Below are 17960 nucleotides of genomic sequence, written 5' to 3' on the forward strand. Positions count from 1 at the left end.
GCGACGAGTCAAGGAGATGTAGGGAAAGGGTGGAGATCTTGAGAAGGGGGTAATAGAAAAGGATTTAGGGGTGAAGGGGATCTAGGGGAGGATTTAGGGAATGGAAAGGAAGGGAGGGTAATGGAAAGGAAAGTGATGTAATTTCCTCTTTGCTTTTATCATTCAGAATTGTGATGATGGCGCCATCTGAGGCTGGAACCAAGTACTAAATCGTTTAACTGCTTGCCCGTTTTGCCGTAGATGCCGCTGCGATGTGTAAACCAATTTAATATTATTTGAAATGACCGCAAACATTATTTATTAAATTATTATTGGTCAACAAATAATCTGACACGACAGAGCAAAGAGTTTTTTTATTATATTTTTCATGAACTTTTATGTCCTTACTTATATGTATTTAAACATAGATTTTGAACACTGTGTCATGTTGTGTAAATATACATAGTTGTCCACGTGTACATGTATTTGTGTTGAAAGTAAAATAGCTCTCTTATGGGAGCATTTTATTTATTCGTAACAATTGAACAATATTTTTCATCTATTGCGGTAGTCAGTAAGAATTCCTTGATAAATCTTCCCTGTTATCAAAGTCGGTATTGCTGGTTAAAATAGTATGCAGTATTGAAAAGACAATATGGCCGCGGATAAGATCAGTCAGTTTTTCGGTGTGAAAGACAACTTCCTCATCGGTAATTATCAAGAATGCATCAAGGAGGCGCAAAAAATAAAGGTTTGCGTTATATTTCATACTACTTCGAATATTATTCTCGTTGCATGCTGTCCGATTCAACAGTTGCGTAGATGACGTGTGCTTCGCGTCAGCCAGGTGTCTGTCATTTCCGAAACAACTGGTTGTTTAACGATATGATTTTTGTTGCAGCCGTCTACGCCAGAAATGGCGATAGAACGAGACGGATATCTTTACCGCGCGTATATAGCACAGAAAAAATATCGTGTTGTGCTGGATGAAATCAACAGTTCGTCACCAGCGGCACTTCAACCTCTAAAAACATTAGCCGATTACTTTGCCAATCCCGATCGTAGAGATTCGATACTCATGCAACTGCAAGAAGGTGATACCTCGAATTGCAACTTCTTGATCGCTGCAGCCACCATTTACTACAACGAGAATAATCCAGAGGCGGCTCTTTTGATACTCAAGGATACAGAGCACTTGGAGTGTCTGGCATTGAAATTGGCAATTTTCTTGAAAATGCACAGAGTAGACCTTGCAAAAGAGGTATTGAAAACTATGCAAACGATAGACGAAGATTCCACTGTGACTCAACTGGCTCAAGCGTGGCTGAACATCAGTGGAGCGGACAAGTTAAACGAAGCCTATTACATACTACAAGTATATATAGAAATATTTTAGCAAATATGTATACTTTTCCTGGATGGTGTTTTATATTTGTTTGTTTTATTGTTGTAGGAAATGACAGATAAATATTCCCGTACCAGTACAATGTTGAATGGACAAGCTAGCTGTTTCATTGGGCAAGGCAAATACGATGAAGCAGAAACAGCTTTACAAGAATCGCTCGAGAAGGATAGCAACAATCCAGTCACTCTGATCAACATGGTCGTTCTTTCTCATCATTTAGGAAAGCAACCGGAAATTATTAACCGTTATCTGAGCCAATTAAAAGAGTCTCATGCGGACCACCCATTCGTTAAAGAATATTCCCAAAAGGCTTCAGAATTCCAAAGGCTAGTGAAGCAATTCTCTGTGTCTGCCTAAACACATTCTATGCATTCTTTGCGAAATATTCGTATATTTTTCTTAAGTTAAGTTTCATAAGACGAAGGAACATTGTCGAAAGACACACACAATGTTTGTAACAACTTTACATAGAGTAAAAAGATATATACATACATGCGATTTAACTCATCATGAAAAGATAAATTTAAAATTCTGTAAATAGTACGAATGAAACTTTAAACAATAAAGACATAAATTTAGGAAGGAGTAGAAAAATTTTTGAAGAATTTGCAATTCCTGCATTCGTCGAATGTACTCGTCACCGTTTCGGAGTGAGCACAGCAGCGCACGCTTTGAAAACTAAAAGATTAGAAAATTGGTAGCCGAATGATCGAACTTTGCGATCGATAGGTATACGAAGAGATTTGAAATGTGAAACGATCGGCGAATGTTCTCGCGGTTCATTCGGTAAATTCGCGAATTTCCGTCGCGCGTCTCGCCATCTGACGTCGGGTTCCGCAAGCGTCTAGTGTCAAGCCGAGGAACGTCTATTACGTCGAGGAATTCGAAAATTTAAACGGACAAGTCTCGTAGTTGCTCCGGATGCGTTAAAAGTGTCAAGAGCCCCGCGGAAATCCCAAGGACGTGTGTTCGTCGCGAAAATAGTAGACTCGACAGAAAGGATCGTGAGACACCGGTGGTCCATCCAATTCCGGCGGGAGATACGACTGCAACCAGCCAACAATTCGAAACATCTTCCTCTTGGTAATAGCGTGGAAGCGACACATGAAATCTATAGTAACTATTTTGGCAAATAACCGAGCGATAGATCAAACGAACACAGATCCTCGCAACATGGCGACACGAATTTGGTAGACGATCACACGACGTTAACCACACTTCGAAGCCACGATGAATTCTGTGGCAATTCTTTCGGTACCTTTGATCTGTCGAGATTTTTCTGTTATCTCACAATTGCCATGTTCCGTTCGGCCAGAATTCCAATTTTTTTTTCGTGTTATTTATGAACGTTGTCGTGAACGTTAATCGCCTCGACAGGTAGATTTTTTTCCTAAACGAAACACCTTTCGAATGTATCCGATCATTGTAACCCCACGTATGTTTACAATGCCGATCTCGGCGCGTGAGTAATAAGTTCGAAATAATTTTCTAATTATAAGACGTTACGATGTTAGTTTCATGTAACCTTAACACATTCACGCGCAAACACACGGATTTCTATGGTATACACAGCTCACGTATATATTCTAACAATTCTCCTAGTCCTGAGCTCGCATTCATAATTTGTTGTGTTTCGTTGTTGCAGGAACGCACTTTGCAAATTATAGAACATTGGAGAACACGCCGAGACCTTGGGATACAGAAAGTTTTAACATAGAACTTTGGCTCTTGAATAAAAGCACTGTCTACTATTTGGGATTATACGGCGATAAGCAAGACGCAATCTGAAAAACGAGCCTATGTATATTCAAAGTAATTTATAGTTGCGAAGGAATGACATGCATTGAGAAAAGAGATACATGGTTCATACTTAGTTTTTCAAGGACATTATCAATTTATACATTATTTATTTAGTAACTAGCAAGATATATACGCTATATATATATATATTTAATAACTTATTTTCTTTACTATTGCTCATTGAAAACAAACAAAAAAAAAAAAGACTACATTGTAACTGCACTGAAAGGAACGTATAGGAGAAACAGAGATTCATATACACGATTAATTTTGTTTCATGCCTCTTGACGAATAAAAGCGGCATAAATTAATGTAACTAACATTCGACATATCTTTGATTTTCCACTGTGTATTGTGACAGCGTCACCGTTAAAGATACAAAGTTTTTTTAGAGATTTAAGTAGTACTTTTAATACCATTCTGCACATTCACTTTGACTATGTATCACACTATGTACCCGCCGCAAATAATGGTGCAGATAATGGGTGGCCAACAGGCAAATGGACAGTGTCCACCGGTTCAAACGCACGCAATGCACATTCACAATACAAGTGCGTTCCATCAAGCTGAGTACACAAAGTATCGACCAGATGCTTGTACGCAGAACAGACATCAGTTGGTACAGGTATTTCCTCCCGCGAATATCGTTGATGTTCAATTATCTTACGGAGTACAAGCAGTATTCTTGCAGACAGGATCTTACCCGTTGGAATTATTGCAATTGATGGGCGTTGAAATCCCTTCACTGCGACGCATAGAATACGTGCAGTCGAATAGCGGCACACCTTTGGGAAATTGGCAGAGACGCGTAAACGCATCGAACAATTCGCCTATTATACCGTCTCCTCATGTCGCTTTTAGACCAACCAACAACGGTTTGGTAAAGAAGTCAAATTGGTATAGTAAACCCGGTAAAAGAACTTCGTTCAGAGAAACGTTCGGAAACAATGAGAAATATGGTAGCGATAGCGGCTTTAGTTCACGTTCACCTACACCAAATAAACACCAAATCGATAATAGTCTAACAGAAAGCTCAGATGAACGGGATTCTGTCGTTTCTTCTGTTGAACAAAACATGAAGTAAGTATTTTCTATTCGGTAAGAACAGAGTAGGTATATCTCTCGAGCAACATAAATTAGAAGACCTTTTTCTTTTTACAGGAAACCACAGAAACCTCATTCAAATAACGCTACAAATAACAATAGAGCAATGCAGTACGGTGTAAATTCAAACACCTCTACTCATCAATTTTATCAAAATCAAAGACACGTTAATTGTTATCCTCCTGCGATGTCAACATCTAGGTCCCAAGTACAGAATTATCAAAATAAAAGGAGATACCAATCCGGTACGTCTGTGTTTACAACAACGGCTGTATCCTGTTCGCATTGGTCTAACGAATAATTGTATTTGCAGGAAGAAACAGTCCACCTCCTCAAAGACTACAACGAAGCAAAAAGTATATAGGATTAGTGTCGCCGAGTTATAGCACGTTTCCGAGACACGGAATTGCTCCAGACCGATTCCTTGCTAGATCACACTTGGTCGAAGTCACTCGCACACCGGACGACCTGCTCAATGGATCTATTTGGGATAATCTTTCCAAAGATATCTGGTCAAAGTTTATGTTGAATCAACAGACTGAAACAGTTTACAGAAACAAAATGATGCTCTGGAGATACCTCTATATTTATATTAAAGTAATAGAAATACTATTTCACTGTATTGCTAAGGCTTAAAATACGAGCGATCTATCAACATTGAAATGTTTCACGTTTAGACTGCATTTCCAAAGTACGGTTTATTTTTGGTTGGATCCACGATGAACGGATTTGGATCGGATAATAGTGATGTTGACATGTGCCTGTTAGTGAGGCATACGGAGATGGATCAAAGAATCGAAGCTATTGGGCATTTGGAACAAATATTGAAATGTTTGAAAAGATGTGGTATGTTGATTTCAACGATACAATTATGTTATCGGTGCACGCTTCAGCTAAGTAACACAATGTATTTCGTGTCGACAGATTTTATAGAGCAGTTGGAACTTATACAAGCAAAAGTACCGATCCTGAAGTTCCACGATTCGATACAAAATTTAGAAGTGGATTTAAATTGCAACAACGCCGTCGGAATTCGGAATACTCATTTACTCTATTGTTACTCGCGAAGTAAGCTTCCTATAGGCAGCGCAATACTTGATTGAACGCGGGACAATTCGACTAATCATTTAATTAATTCATAGTTGACTGGAGAGTGAGATCATTGGTTCTCGTCGTCAAACTTTGGGCCCAATCTCAGGATATTAACGACGCAAAAAACATGACCATATCAAGTTATTCCTTGGTTCTTATGGTTATTCATTTTCTACAGTGTACGTGGAACATTTCGCATTTCTCTGCAACAAGTTCGACGCATAGCTGACGTTATTCGTTTATTATTTCAGGCGGTGTCAGTCCTCCAGTATTACCTTGCTTGCATTCTCTTTACGAAGGTAAATTCACACCGCACACCGATATCCATTGCATCGATATGCAAGAGGAAATAGACATTCCACCTGCTGTACTACGGCCTAAGAATCGACAGTCGTTAGGGGAACTTCTAGTTGAATTCTTTCGATATTACGTTATGTTCGAGTGAGTATGATCACGTCGATATTAACTCTTTCCCGTCAGAGCACTCCAGAACATGATGGTACGCGGTTAGTGCACTGTTACTGTTACTTTTAGCTAAGGAAGTTTTTGACTGTCTGGTCTAGCGAACTAAGGGTTTTTGATTTGAGTGCATTTTGAACTAAACGCATATAAATGTGTCAAGAATACGATAGTAAAATGCGCTACGGTAAAAGTGCCTTGCCAGAATACTTCGACGGAAAAGAATTAACGAATGACAGTATTAAATTTGACTGTACTAAAATACAGTACTAAATCAATGATATTTGAACAGTTTTAACCAGTACGCGATATCTGTGCGGCTGGCTAACAAGATTCTGATCGAGGAATGTCGAAGAGCGAGGTCCTACAAAAATGATCCACACCAATGGAAATATTTGTGCATCGAAGGTAATATATTTGCAGACAATAGGATTATTTTCTCCATCTAACAATTTCATGAGACTTTCTCACACTTTCTCAGAGCCATTTGATCTAACCAACACTGCAAGATCAGTGTACGATCCTGACGTGTTCGCGAGGATCAAACGCGTGTTCGACCGCACGTACCAGATCTTGAAGGAGCACCACGACCTAGCCAGGATATTCGTCAAGGTGGATTCAGCTGCTTCCTATATCGTTACGTAACTGTCGTTTGCAGGCTAGTACAGAAATTTGTCTTAGTTAGGGTAATTTTCTATAGGGGAGCAGTTTATTTTTGCAACGGGCCTCGAACAACATAATCACGAGGCAGCCAAACTGATATCCTTGCCACAACGAGATGTCGAATTAACAGACATGTGGTAGTTCTCTACGCTTACCTCGAGCTAACACGCTCGTAACCTTGTGATAGTAACCTGCGCTTGCGTGCAATGGCTCACCTGTTGCGTTTTCCATCGTCGAATTTTTCTTTCGTTTCGTTCCCGTGTTTTCGAATTACATTTTCCTGTTTTTCTTTTTTAATGTGCAATGCCACTTACATTACGCACGTTCATATTACACGAAGCGAAACAAAAATCTATCGATCGCGATCATTCTTTACGTATTCATGAAGATCACTCGAAAAATATTTTTGTTTGAACGAAACGTGCAAACGTGCAATACACTTGAGAAAGACCTTGAATTCGATCGAGAATTTGATAGCGCGTTCTTCTCGCCCGAACATCAATTATTTTTTGGTGAATTTGATTTCTGACGTGTTCTTCGCGATCAAATTTCATTTCTTTTCGAATACATATATGTATAAGAACATGGTGCCTTACAATTATCAAAAAATACTAAATTCGATCGTTGAATACATGTAGCTTCATGCTGAACAGGATGAACTATTTCAGTTTTTAATGATGATTATTCACAGCGAAGAAATGAATATTCTTAGCCTAATATGTCGGGAAAAATGAATTTACATTGAGATATTCAATAACAACACGTCAATGAATTTTCGTCTATATCAGAGATATTCATATACAAAAACAAAGAGGTACTTAGTCTCGATCAAAACTCCTAATATAATCGTAAATTTATATTTAAAAAGTAATGAAAAAAAAGTTTAAAAGAGAAAAAAGACAAAAAATTATTGTTCGAAGAAAATAATAAGAGAAAATTAAAAAAAAAAAAGTTTAAATATAAATCGACAACATCGAACTTCTCTTCAATCAACGTATCTTATTTAATTGTTGAAGAAAATCAAATTTACTAAATGAATAATAATATTACGTACGTCTTATCGTGATCAACTTTTTGGTCATTTACAATGCGTGCCAAAGAAAGAAATTGATTTCGTCTTTCGTAGCTGAAGAGATATCTTACAATTTAAACATCCTACTCGACGCGTATTTTCTTTAAAAGAAAGAGGCACGCCAATCAAATATGCATTTCGGAATTTAAGAAATAGACTGAAAAGTACTATACTACCATAGAAGTAATTCAAATTTCATCGTTATCTTCGAAAACTCGTTATGTAGTCACCGAAGTTCCTATTTTCGATGTAAATGTGAACACTGTCTTTTGATTCCGTTTCTAGTCTGCTGTTCACGTTAAAGTATAATGTAACTCGTTGAATGATACTTAGAAAACAGAAGGCTGTGTTGACAGTATAAACATTATTGACCGAGGTACCCCGATTGCTGGGCCTGTGCGAACGAACCTCAACCAAACTGGATTCTTCTAAAACGTGAAATCGATGCCTCGTTAACGATCAGTTCCCAAAAATTACTTTGTCATATTCGGTCCTTGCGACAATAGTTATCTTTAGGCAGGCCTAGCAAATTTTTCTAATCAATAATTTACTTATTTTTGTATGAAATGTAAAAGATCTAACAGACAGAGAGAAATACCTTGTTATCTCCCCCCCCCCCCCCAATCGTCAATTCTACGCACATCCAACGCCAAAGTTTAAAAGTAATAGTATATCAGACTTTTGTAACTTTCATTTTGCTGTTAAATAAAAGAAATATTTATATACGTTTAAAGTATCGCCTAAATCATCGGTATGTGACCATCCTTCGGTTGGAAGACAGAACCACCCATAGTTCCTTCGAATTAAATTTTATTCGTTCCATAAGGTTTCACAATGAATTTTCATATATTCTGCAGTTAGCGGTGCGCTGTTGGTCGGAAAGGAAAAAAGAAAACAATTTTTGGGTTTTCATAATGCTGTTCTTTCCATTCGCTTTTTTTTAATCTCTCTCTCTCTTTAATTTTCTGTTTATAATCATCTTAAAATTCATTTGTCTCTGTGAATCGATACAATTACCGCGAGAAGCTAACACAGACGGAAAATTAAAGTAGCAGGGGTATTCGTGCGTGTGTGAACGTACTGTAAGAGGGTAAAAATGAACGAAACAAAAAGAAAGCGTGTCAGAATTCAAAATCAGTAGATACAACGATATTTTTTTGGTCAGTACATTAGAACGAGTAAAATACGTGAACGCTAAAATGGACTATTCACACCGTTCACGGGCAATGAATGGAACACGTTCCTCGAAATTTTTCAGACGCGAACTCTGTAGATCTCAGAACTGCATCCACCGCGTTTCGTCGGGTGTTCATGCGACTCTGTGTACGCGTGTGTATGTTATGTATCATTGTTGGTAGCTACACGGGAACCGATCTTCGCCCGTTGCTCGGTGAACAAAAAACCACCGTTGATTCTCCACCCGCGTTTTAAATACATACGTTATTGCCATATTTCCTTTTTTCCCCCCGTTTTGTTTTTCTTTTTTTTTAATATAATGTTCGACTGTCATAGTCCTACCAAAAAAGAAACATAAAATACGTACATATATATCCGAGAATTAAATATACTCGTTTCGCCATAATCGCGCTCTGTCGACCCCTGCAGTAAATAAAATATATACACGTGGTGTACGCGCGGTCTAACCAGAAAAATAGAAACTAATTAACATGATCGGAATTAGGTCAGTATAGGATTTCCTTGTTCGGTCAGCATAATCGTCAACATCACGCCCCAAGCCTGTGAGAAGGACTCCATCTTCGTGATGATATATGTTTTTTTTTTGGGTGTCGGCCTCGTACTGTTCGACGACCAATTCAAAAGTTTGGCGACTTTCGATCGACCGATGTTCTCCGTCGGTAAAAACATGTTCCTCTCTCTCTCTCTCTCCGAGTTCCCCGGCGTGTACACGCGTTATTGTCACTCCCATCAACGGTTTACGATCTAGGCGAGGGTGGAAAACAGATGATGATGATGATGGTACAAGCCACCATGAACGACGCCAACATCTCCTGGCTTCGGAATCTCTTTTTTTTCTCGAGCCGTTCTCCTTCGTCTATCTTCGGTTCCCAATTCTGTTCTCGACTCGGGCAGCCAGTCTCCTTGCGCGCGCTAGGTCATGAAAATATTCGAACGCTTGCAGCCAGCAGCAATCACGAAAACCTCAACGAACTCGAAAACAACGCGCGGACCGGTACCGAAAAAAAAAAACGTCTGACGATGATTTCTTTTTAGACGCGATACGATTCGAATCAGCGGGATAGCACTGTCAAAGATTAAAGGCCAACCGATCGAGTAACCGCGAACGGTTACGAAACATTTACTATAAACAGACGTTGTCCAAAGGTCACGGAAGAGAACGTAAGCGCGTGCGGACACGCCACGGAGCAAGAGATTTACCTTTTTGCAAGACCGTTCCCGAGAGTCCTCGTAACAACCCGTGCTTATAATACATGTTCCTCAACAAACTGTTTTACCAAACTGCGCTCTCGACGACTCAGCTGTACCCTCTGAAACATCCCCGATACGATGCTTCTTTTGTGCGTCGTTCGTCGCGATTCCTCCACCGGAAGTGCTCCAACAGATTCGTGACCCCTCTCGTTGTGTAGCCCTCCCCCCACCCCCAAAGGGAGATCGGTAAGACACGTAACGCGCGCATCGATATTCCGATATACATATTACCTCCGATTCATTCGACTCTCCCATTCGGTTTCCGTGAACTATTAATATTCGCGACGTTACGTCTTCTCCTCCCCTTCGTCGTGCAGAGAGATTCGTGCGTTGTCGTACGTTGAACTTACTATATTGGCACACTTTGTCGTAATCTGGTCGAGTCACGAAGCGCTACACCGTTCCCGCCGTTATCCTCTTTTCTCTTTATTATCGATTATCATTATTATTATTATTATTATTGCTGCTTTATTTTTTTTTATTTTTCAATATTTTGACGTTTTTTTGTTTTCATTTGCTTGTTGGTTCGGTTGTTGTTGTTGTTGTTGCTCCTGTTGTAATTCTAGCGTCACTCGATCCCCGCGATAAAACGGTCCGTTCACGATAAGCGCGTGTCACGGTGAGTTGGTGGTTTTTTTTCTTTTCTTTTTTGTTTTGTTCTTCTTGGTGGTGAATTGTGTGTCGTCTCCCAGTCTGAACCCCCATTTATTTTGGTTACCGTTTTGGCGTGTCGCCGCACACTGTTCCATCCCCGACGATGTTTATGCCATTCGTTTGTTTGTTTGGTTTTTTACGCCCCCCGGTCTTCAATGGTTTTTCTTTTTGTTCTTTTGTTCGCATCGACGGTTCGCTTTTCCGGTTCCTTTTTTCCCCCATTTTCGTTTGTTTCATTTCCATTTTTTTTTGTGTTCTTTTGGTTCTTTTTCTTTTCGCGACGAACTCCTCTCTGTTGTTGTTTGCTGTTTGCTTTTTTTGTTTGTTGTTGATTTTAAAACCCTCTTTAACGCCGACGACTGCGTGCATAATAATCGTACTCGATCGCCTCGAGCCGTTTTACCGTTTTGCGCAGTTAGTGATTTGTGGTTGGTTGGTCGAAGAAGAATTTGTCGAACGAGCCTTCAGTCGCTCCCGCGACGCTGCATAGCAATTGCGTTGCTCAGCCGTACGGTCTCGGCTCAGTATGGCTGGGAGAACTGTCCCCCGGCTTGTGACTGTCCTGACTGATAAAAACCACTTCGGTCACCTTGGTAGGTCGAGTCCTGCGACAACAAGCCGTCCATCTGCGACTGGAACTCGCCAACCGCGAACGAGTCCTGCGAGAGCTCCGCCTGGCTCAGCCCGGGCTGAGAAAGACTGAAGCCCGGTTGAGACATGCCCTGAGTCGTGCCCTGGGTCAACGGCAGACCAGGCTGACTATACGGTTGGGTGTTTTGCTCCGTCTGACTCAGTTTGCCCATACGCGGACCCTGTTTGTTTTTGGACAGAGCGGTTCCACGACGGTTCCGTTGGTTCTGCCTAGCTTGTAGCGCTTGCTGATGCTGATTGTAGAATCTCGGTGGCACGTGAGCCATGTTCATGAACATGCCGACCGGGACCGGCACATTGTTCATAGCCGCCTGTGCCCTCTCCGGACTGATGTAGCTGATCGTGTCGTGGGTCCTGCTGAATATGTCCAGCGGTACGTTCCTCTGATAATACGGATTATGGTTCTGCGTCCCGTTCACCTGAGTGCCGGATCTGTCGTAGACCGATCCCGGAATCAGAGCCTCCCTGGCGTCGTACATAGACGTGGACATGAAATGGGAGCCCGGATTCGCAGCGTTGACGAGTTTTTTCGGCTTGGCGAATTGGATCATCGACTCTTTCAGATTGTTCAACGGTCCCTCGACGAGCACTTTCTGTTCCTTGTAGAAACTTAACAGATGATTCCAAAGTGGTTGCTTCGACAACACCTTTGGGTTCCCTACGATGATTATCCCATACTTGGCTCGCGTCAGAGCGACGTTCAAGCGTCTCGGATCGTTCAAGAACCCGATGCCTTGGTGCTCGTTCGATCTCACACAGGACATGATTATTATATCCTTCTCTCGACCCTGGAACGCGTCCACGCTGGCCACCTCGATCTCTTGGTAGAGCTTCGAGTGCAACGAGCCCTGGTACTGCATATACTGCACCAGGTAAGCCCTTTGTCCCTCGTAAGGTGTTATCACGCCGATCTGCTCGGGTTTCACGCCACAACGTAGGAAACGCGTCGCTATTTTCTCGACGTTCGACGCTTCGGTTCGATTCAAATAGGATGTTCCGCTGCCGGCGATTTCTTCTTGTCCTTGGGTGACGTAGAAGAACATGGGCTTGTCCGGCGCGGGCCAGGGAAAGTCGATCTTCAGCAACTTTCTCTCGTCGGCGCACACGCCGTTCTGCAGAGAGCCCTCGTAGAAGAAGTTCGACGGGAAGCGCGATAAATCTGGGTGCATACGGTACTGCACCTCCAAACGGAAGGGTCTGATTCCAAGGACAACAAGCCTCTCGAACAAAGACTGCGACAAGCCCGCTCTGGCGGCCTTCTTGCACATGACTACTGGCCCTAATTGGCAATGATCGCCAACGAGGATCAGCTGCTTGGCTCCGAGTACGACCGGCACCATGCACTCGGGCTCCGTTGCCTGCATACTCTCGTCGATCAGGATCGAATGGAACTTCAGTCTGTGCAGCCTCGGATCACCTGCCCCGACACAGGTGCAGCAAATCACATCGGCCGCTTCCAGCAGTTCCTTCTCCGCTGCTTTTTTCAGCAATCTGTAGCGTTTCTCGTCGACGCTCGACAACTCTCCCGTCTCGTCCTTCAATTGTTGCAGCTTCTGCAACTCGGTGTTCGTCTCCATGTTCTTGATCTGATTGTGCAAAGCCAGGAAGCTCACGGGAGAGTCGATCGCTTCTCTCGATTTCGCGCAAAGTCGCACCACCTTCAGATTCGACTTGTGAATCTTCTCCGTAAGTTGGTCGACAGCTGTATTCGAAGGAGCGCACACCAATACGGGTCCACCGTTCTGTTTCACCAATTGGTAAACTATCGTCGCGCTGGTCACAGTTTTCCCTGTACCAGGTGGTCCTTGGATCAATGACAACGGTCTCTGGACCGCGTGCTTCACGGCGTACACCTGAGACCGATTCAAGTCGGGCAAATTCGGAGCGCTAAAGTGTTTAGGCAAATGACAACGGAACAGAACCTCCTCCACTTCGTGGCCCAATAATCTGTGGTAGATATAAGCGGACACGGAAGTGTCATCCACGGCGAATTTCCGTAATGCCAACTGCATGCTACAATGGAAAAGCGTTTGTAGATTATACGATCGAACCGATAAAATCCATGAGCTTTCAGTGTTACTTACCGGTCGAAGCTTGTACTCTTCCAAATAAAGTCAACAACAAAATTACTGATACATTCCGTTGGAGCCCCGGAATTGTTTTTCAACTCTATACCAACTTCCTCGCCGTAATTGTCAGGGATTTTGATCACATGCCCAATGCCCGACCAGGGCTTGTGCAGTTCGCCCAAGTAGCGGAGTCTCAGTTCGTCCCCGTGCATTAGTTTCATGTCACCGTCGGTTTTGGCCAACATAAAGTACGCGATGGTCTTCTTGTTCAGACCAACGTCCCATCGAACCTCGATATTCTCTTGCGTTTGAGACTCCTTCAAACGTTTATCGTAGTCTGCTTCCAGCTTCACAAGAGGACCGAATATATTCTGGTATTGATAGCCATCCTCGTACCGCAGAAGCACTTGCTGCGGCTCCTCATCCACTCCGGGTTTCTCTAGGTCTTGGAAGGTCGCGTCAACGTTGTCGCGCCACAATTCTTCCAATTTGTTGATCTGCTGCGCAGAGATCTGTCGAGCGCGCAGCTGTTCCTGTTCGGATGGAATTTTCACCAGCCACGCGAGAAAGCTGCGGTCCTCGATCAAAGGCTTCCATTGTTCCTGGTCCCTAAAAAGCATAACATTCAGAATCGCAACAACATCGTTGCATGGTAACTGGCCTAATAGTTCAAATACTCTTTAAAACAGGATAACTTTTTTCAAATTCCAACGAACACTTTTTTTTAGAAGCTAGGAGAATCAGTTCACTAGATGATGTGTACAAAATTTGATCGATATTTTCTTTACGCATCACCTGGTAAACTGTCACTCTATATTTGGAATTTTTTTTCTTCAAATCAACAATTACCAGTTCATGTCCTTCAAGGAACTTTGAGCCGCACACGGTTGTCTACAGAGTAGGACAACAACAGAGTCTGCTTTTGCAGGAATGAAGCCAAGAACGAAAACATTTCTAACGGCGCAAGAGTAGCATTCCAGAACTGTTTCTCCAAGGGGACCATCCCTGAGTATAAAGGAAAAAACATGTAGTATAAATGTAAAAATGTCAATCAAATGAAGTACGCAGAGTAAAACACAATACCTGTGAAGAGTGACTTCCTTGTGCTTTGCTCTGACGAGATGATTGATGATATGCGATCCGGATGTATTACCACGTCCATTGCAAAACCATTTGCGACAGACATTACACATAACAACGCAAGATGCTTCATGAATTCCACAATATTTACAAGCATGTTCAGGTAAATCGCGATTATAATATGCTTCCTCCTCCTCTTCCTCGAACTGTAACTCGGCTAGGCTCTGCGCAGCTCCAGAAATCTTCAACTCCAAGGAAGACCCACCGCTCGTTCCATTAACCTGAAAAGAATAATATATTACTTCCAAATATTAGTCCCCCCTTATTTAATATACATGAACCGAAGCTTGAGTTTACTCTAATTTCCCGGGACACGTTAACGGAAGCCTACTCGGTCCCCATTACGCTAACCACACATGTACAATCATTATCATTAGACTGATCTTTCTGCAAAATAAAAATTGTAAGAAACAGAAGTTAAATGAAAGTACATCTCCTCTTTGAATAATTTGCATAACACGAGAGTAACGTGAAATAACATCATTCGACTGTTCCGATGCCCCCAATAGTTCTGTATTCGACCAAGCTGTCTTTCTCATAAATGCATAAAGTCCGCAGTCCAATTATCATGCTTGACGCAAGTGAAAAAGCTGCGAAGCGTACAATTGATTTTGCATAACAATGCGAAACAACGTTCCTCCTCGGAGTATCACATAACCTCTCAATCCCGAGAAAGTTATTCTTAAAAGATCGCCTCCGAAATGGAACCACGTTCTTGAGGGATCGCGGCGTGCTTAGCGGACGTTGGCCCGACGGTGCGTCACCGGATTCGAGCGAAAAGACACGGAAAAAAAACCGTTCAGGAAATGAACGCGAGGCGTGAACGTGTGCCCGCTGGTTCTCGGTGGCGTGCACGTTAAAATTTAAAGAGTCACTGAAACGAACCGGGACCAAACGGTGGGGTTCGCGTTAACCGCGAGGAAAAACTGTTGGACTCCAAATTGGTTCGTGCGGATAGGTTAGAGGTTGAACTTGAGAAACATATGACGAACCAGAAAACCAACCTGTACGGGCTGGCTAGGTTGACTCTGAGCAACATCGTGCTGCGAGGCCTGCGTCTGACTCGGCGAGGGTAGGGTAAAATCGGTGAAGTCGAACTCGCTGCCCTGCGTGTCCGCTCCGATCAGGTCCGCTTCCTCCGGGTCGAGGAACGTGAGGGTTTGACTGCTGGGACCGTACGCGTCGACGCTCATGCTGCTGCGATACGCGACGTCCTTTTCGTGTCCCTGCGATAAATGGACTGTCTCTCGCACGGTTTGGTGAACACCAGAGAACACCGTTGTCGCGCGCGACAACTCTCCGCTGCCGAGGAACGTTCCCGGATAACGTTTCTCACGGATAACGGCAAAGACACGACCGCGGTGCCTGTACGAATCAACGGTTCAACACTTTCGACGAAACTGGCCCAGAGAGAATAAGTATCCTACGCCATACTTCGTCTCGCGCAAGTCTCGCGCCCACCAACACCGACACCAAGTCGCACACACAACTAACTTTTCTCCTTTGCGCCTTGCTCGTCGCGTGTTACGTCATCAGCTGATCTCGAACCTGAGTTTTCCGAGGACTCGGCGAGAGAACGTACGGGAATTCGACGATTTCGTTAATTTCGAGACCCACCGACCCGTGATTTTATCGCGATTCGATCGTTCCTGTCGATTTTTCTTGAATTCTTTATCGGTTAGACTCGTCCGATAAACCGCGGATTCCGTCGCGTTCTCACAGATGGCGCCAACCGACCGGTTCGACTTGTGGCGCCTCCGCGAGATGGAAAATTTGAATAAACCAGTTACAGTTTCCCCTCTTTCTTTATTCGTCAGACTTCTTCGGTCTTCTTCTTTCTTTCGCTCATTTTTTATCACCTCTTCAGGGTAAAGTTGTCCAAGATTCGAATGAAAATTATGAATAAATAGAGAACGCATAGTATGAAATTTAAATTTCCCGCGCACCACTCGGCTAGTAGTTACACCACAGACGAGGTATAAGGATAGACGTATCATCTTATGGGACTTTATGTCTCATGTCCTGAAATATCGACTGTTCAAAAAATCAGAGATTTTTAGAATTATTCGTTTATTTTCTTATATTCGCGAGACTTCAGTGACTATATATAGCTATTTTTAATTTTAATTCCTACCACTGAGGATGCTGTCAGCAAATTTTAGTTCCAATTGGTAATACAAGATGTGACACGAAAATGGTAATGGGGTTACGTGACCCCAAAAAAGCGGGCCACAAAAATACATCGGATGATAGGTCTACATTATACCTCGTCTGTGGTTACACGTACCGCAAGAGGGTGACAGTATCGTTTTCACAAAAAAACCTATCGAGTTACACGATTCTGCTCCGTTACAAAGCGATATTTCCGAGAAAATGTTCGAGAAACGAATTGTTTGATTCGATGGGGTACATTATGATGTAGATCATTTTTTATAGCACCGTTTCGATTACCTCACTGCACTGACTCAAGAAAAATGTCCAAAAAAGGCGCGTTCAAGGTATCCAGAAATTGCCGAATCAGCTTTCTCTCTTTTTCAATATCAGGAAGTCACGGTATCATTCTCTGTCTTCCATTTTTATATTCTGTGGTTTGAACTATCAGGACCGCTAGCAGTAAGATTAAAAAAAAATCAGGGTCAGGTTCAATGTAAACGTTTGTGAGTATTGATGCATTTTCGTATGTATTTTATCAAGTAATTAGGAAACCATATTTTTGTATATTTTCTAAGTCACTTTCATCGATTCGTTTATTGTCGAACTTGTCTGTTTACGTACATACACGAACGCAACAGTGATCGTAATCTACACTATAGCTACGATAGAAAATAATAAATACAAAGTTTAATATATATATATAATATGTACAAAACACTTGTTTTCGTGGATTTATCGATAAGCAAACGTTTGCAACACGTTCGCGCGTTTTGATAATTCGCTTTCTTAATATTTCTATCAAATACCAGCGTACATCTCTGTAAATGATACGGCCCTAGTAGACAAGATATATTGTAAATTTTATTTTCGGAAGTCGCGAAAATGTTTGGCCTCATTCAACGGAGATTGTATAAACTATAAACTGTCCTACGATATTCTCTAATGACGATCGTTCGATGCGTATGACTACTACCAGTATATAAAAAGGTAATTGATCTATTTAACAAAATGCTTCTGCGAGATCAGTCTTGTGACAATACACTATTTACGAATCCAGTCAGACTGAATCGTCGATTCAGTTACCATCTTTCGATCGAGTCGGGTAAACCAAATTGTTTCGTTGCAATTCGAATCACGATCGCAATTTGAAATCACTCGTTCGTCAGCCATCTTGGAAGACACGTAACGACTTCCCTCACGTTCCTATTTGAACATCCCGCGCGAATTCTGGCGGGAAACGTTGGCGTTCGTGAATCGGAATTGAATGTCG

The 17960-nt window shown here is 42.2% G+C and overlaps 3 protein-coding genes across 9 annotated transcripts; 2 read left to right on the top strand and 1 right to left on the bottom strand.

Moving 5' to 3' along the window:
* The first annotated feature begins 300 nt into the window (after window positions 1–300).
* On the top strand, window positions 301–1960 carry Epsiloncop (coatomer subunit epsilon). Its single transcript, XM_076792533.1, has 3 exons — window positions 301–730; window positions 881–1354; window positions 1433–1960. Exons 1-3 carry the CDS (start codon window positions 635–637, stop codon window positions 1739–1741), a joined length of 879 nt encoding a protein of 292 aa, XP_076648648.1. The 5' UTR covers window positions 301–634; the 3' UTR covers window positions 1742–1960.
* Window positions 1961–2223: 263 nt separating this feature from the next.
* Window positions 2224–8307, top strand: LOC143356742 (poly(A) RNA polymerase gld-2 homolog A). Of its 6 annotated transcripts, XM_076792675.1 has the most exons (11): window positions 2226–2467; window positions 3030–3809; window positions 3876–4264; window positions 4346–4533; window positions 4602–4885; window positions 4966–5134; window positions 5213–5356; window positions 5431–5559; window positions 5632–5821; window positions 6132–6247; window positions 6321–8307. In XM_076792675.1, the coding sequence occupies exons 2-11, from the start codon at window positions 3624–3626 to the stop codon at window positions 6482–6484; spliced, it is 1959 nt and encodes a 652-aa protein (XP_076648790.1). In that variant the 5' UTR covers window positions 2226–2467; window positions 3030–3623; the 3' UTR covers window positions 6485–8307. The 6 variants fall into 6 exon arrangements, with proteins under 6 accessions (XP_076648788.1, XP_076648786.1, XP_076648790.1 ...); XM_076792673.1 differs by having other exon boundaries at window positions 2224–2500; window positions 3030–4264; XM_076792671.1 differs by having other exon boundaries at window positions 2224–2467; window positions 3030–4264.
* Window positions 8308–10646: 2339 nt separating this feature from the next.
* On the bottom strand, window positions 10647–16193 carry Upf1 (Upf1 RNA helicase). 2 transcript variants are annotated; one of them, XM_076792544.1, is made up of 5 exons: window positions 15541–16193; window positions 14480–14757; window positions 14246–14401; window positions 13412–14005; window positions 10647–13340 (listed from the first exon to the last, which is right to left on the bottom strand). In XM_076792544.1, the coding sequence occupies exons 1-5, from the start codon at window positions 15727–15729 to the stop codon at window positions 11198–11200; spliced, it is 3360 nt and encodes a 1119-aa protein (XP_076648659.1). In that variant the 5' UTR covers window positions 15730–16193; the 3' UTR covers window positions 10647–11197. The 2 variants fall into 2 exon arrangements, with proteins under 2 accessions (XP_076648659.1, XP_076648658.1); XM_076792543.1 differs by having other exon boundaries at window positions 15529–16193.
* Between the last annotated feature and the right edge of the window lie 1767 nt (window positions 16194–17960).

The sequence above is a fragment of the Halictus rubicundus genome, chromosome 8 (genome assembly GCF_050948215.1).
Source record: "Halictus rubicundus isolate RS-2024b chromosome 8, iyHalRubi1_principal, whole genome shotgun sequence".
NCBI classification, from domain to species: domain Eukaryota; kingdom Metazoa; phylum Arthropoda; class Insecta; order Hymenoptera; family Halictidae; genus Halictus; species Halictus rubicundus.